The sequence below is a fragment of the Etheostoma spectabile genome, unplaced genomic scaffold (genome assembly GCF_008692095.1).
Source record: "Etheostoma spectabile isolate EspeVRDwgs_2016 unplaced genomic scaffold, UIUC_Espe_1.0 scaffold273, whole genome shotgun sequence".
Classification (NCBI taxonomy): Eukaryota; Metazoa; Chordata; class Actinopteri; order Perciformes; family Percidae; genus Etheostoma; species Etheostoma spectabile.
The window spans coordinates 1,224,048-1,227,122 of NW_022605577.1; the positions used below are offsets into that span (position 1 = coordinate 1,224,048).

The 3,075-nt window shown below is 41.8% G+C and overlaps 1 protein-coding gene across 1 annotated transcript in view; it reads right to left on the bottom strand.

The window, feature by feature from the left end:
- aff2 (AF4/FMR2 family, member 2) overlaps nucleotides 1-3,075 on the bottom strand; it is a 197,518-nt gene that overhangs the window by 125,862 nt on the left and 68,581 nt on the right. Inside the window, 1 exon segment of the mRNA XM_032510839.1 lies at nucleotides 2,443-2,529. Coding sequence (XP_032366730.1) covers nucleotides 2,443-2,529 — 87 coding nt within the window.

Sequence of the window (3,075 nt, forward strand, 5' to 3'; positions counted from 1 at the left end):
TGGTCAGTCCAAGGCAGGATTAGCTGGGAGACTTCTTCTAAACCAGGGCCACTTGTGGAATACGTGCACAACAGGGATAGGAAGTAGTTCTTTTGGAGATTATGGTCAACTAGTGGCTGTTGTAGCAGTGTTTTGCCATTGAGAACGAGCTAGCATGCTACGGTTAGCCACCTCGTCTCGGCTAGTGACGTAGAAAGCCGTGCAGATGTTGAACAGCTCACCCGGAAACTGAAGACAGAGGACATTCAGAAACCGGATCCCACTCCAAACGGCATGGATAGTTTTTTGGCCGAGATTGGATGCGTGTGGAAGCACCAGGGCCAAAAAAAAAACACCTCACTCATTTTAATATCACTGACAGATTATAATCAAACATTCATATTTGTAGGGCCGTAGCCAGGATTCTAGAAATACCAAGGTCAGGAATTTCGAGCACAACCCCACCCATCAAATTCATTCTCGACTAACCACCAACCAAACTCCAAAAGATCTTACAAATATTTACAAAGATCACAAAAATGTACATTTCAATTATTCATTTATCTGATTATCTAACTATATTTGCCCACATATTGTATCTCCATGTATTATGGCCTAATGTAGGTTCTTCTTCCTTCTCTACCATGCCAGCTATATAATCTAGATTTATTGTCCCAAAACACAGAATTTGCCTCACAGCTCACCTGGAGACTGAAGGCAGAGGACACTCAGAAACCTTATCTCACTCAAAACACCATGGATGGATTTATTTTTATTTTTTTACAGCCACTAGAGCCTGGTGGCTGTGGGACTGGCCACTAGAGCCAGTCCCACAATGAGTTTTTCTTAGTACGTGCCATTTCTATACCTGTAGCAATTGAGAAGAGGGGGGGGGGGGGGGGGGGGTGGGCAGGTGGAGGCTGAGGCCTTGACCAACTGCCACTTTGCTCCTTTGAAAGCCATGTCTCTCTCTCTCTTTCTCTCTCTCATGGGTGGGCCGAATTCTCTGGGTGGGCAAAGCAGAGAAAGGGGAGGTAACCTTGCCCCTTATGACCTCATAAGGGTCTTTGCATGTGGACACACCAGAGACACAACATAAGCCCCCAAATCCAAGAAAGGGATTTTTTTCATAATATGGGCACTTTAAAGGGCGTGTGCCCATGAGCACCCACAGAGGAAAACATAATTGGTGAATGTGAAAGTGGTACCCAAACAATTGATATGCAAATAATAACAGCTACAGTGCAGAATTCTGTACATGGCTCTCTTCAAGACTCTATGTCCACTTCCTCACAGCTCTGGACACACAGTAGGGAGGTGAATTAAACAAGCGCTACTTCATTAACCTCATTGTAATTTCATTGGCTGTCACTTGCGCCACTGCGCAGGATGAGGCAACGGTAATCGGATTCTATCACAGCAATCTCTGCCGCATTGAATTTATGAATCATATCTAATTAGCAGACTGAAGAGTCTCAGTGACAGACTGCAGTTTTGTGCCACAATTAGCCCCCAATACAGGAAGTGTGGCAATTTAAGTAAGGGTTTTTCAACACTTTCACATCTTTTTTTCCCACTCACTGACTCAAATGAAGAAAACAGGGTGTAGTCAGAGCAGATCATAACATTTACGTCAATAAAAATGATTGGCAACACTGTTCTTGAAGGTATCTACACAAGAGTGACATGACACTTTCATGAAGACATGACACAGCAATGACACCAAACTTTTCACGACAAGGAAAAGGAGTAATTGTAATAATTGTAATTATCCTACAATAATTTGAGGAAAAGGAATAAGCGCAAAAGTTGTGTAATACAGAGAAAGAAAGACTCAAAGGGTAACACTTTAAAGAAAAAGTGCGAATGCGTAGTGTCGAAAATAGACACGAAAGGCAGCACTATATTGGCTTAATTAGTGTGAAGAAGAGTCCAAGGAGACAAAAGGCAACGTCTCTGAAAATAGAGTCGTGAAGGGTAGTGACACTGAGGGTGATCACGAAAGGTAGCACTAAAATTGACTAATTAGTGTGAAGGTAGTCTCAAGTGGGTTAGGGTTTTATCTGTCTTAATGTTTTTACTTTTAACTGTTTATACTTGTGTTTTATCTGTTTAACTGATTTTGTGTAAAGCACTTTGAATTGCCCTGTTGCTGAAATGTGCCCTACAAATAAAGCTGCCTTGCTTTGCCTTGACGAAACCAAATGACACTTATTAAAAGAAGCGTTAGCTTATGTCATAAACATTTATGACTGTTTATAATGTTTATGACACATTCATGACAGTGTCGTGTCATTCCTACGTAGATACCTTCAATAAAAGTGTAAACAAATAATCTAAAAAAAAAAAAGAAAATTGACCCAAGGACAAGGTACATTGGTGGATAACGGGAGGGTAAATGTAAACAGATTGATATTACTTGATGAATGAAAGGGTTATGTGACGGGACAAAGACATACTAACCTTAGTCGGGATGGGGAACTTGGTCTGATCAGCCTTCCCGGGGGTGTGTATGGCTGTGAGAGGAGGTGGCCAGGAATGGGTCATCTCCTACAGTAAATACACAAACACACATTTGCACATTACATCACTACACCTTATGTGTGATCATGTTGTATCCATGGCGCTAGTCATGCGACTTACAGTAAATCTGTGTTCAGCGCTGATTGTAATTGCTGTTCTTGTTGAAAATCCACTTATTTTTCATAACAGTAAAGCATTTGTTGCATGCCGCTGGCTTTTTCCCCAAGAAACAGCGACCAGGGATACCAGGTTTGTAAAATAGAAAATGGAAAAGTTCTCTTTAAATCAAAGTGGAGTGACAATTTTCCTGAATATGAACTTCTGCCAACAGGGAGAAGATTTCCACTTCCAAGATGTAAAACATGTTTAAAAAAATAAAAAAATTGCACTATGAGTACCCTCCCCCCATATATCCATAACTGTCATGACTAAAGGGCGTTTTATGGTTGTGTGTAGCATCAACGTTGTACCCCCGCAGACCCCTCGGCGTCTGTGCCGGACCCTACGCGGCAGCCTGCCCTGCACCTTTGTGTAAAAAATTAAAATGTAACTACACGTCGCTTGGCAGTAGCG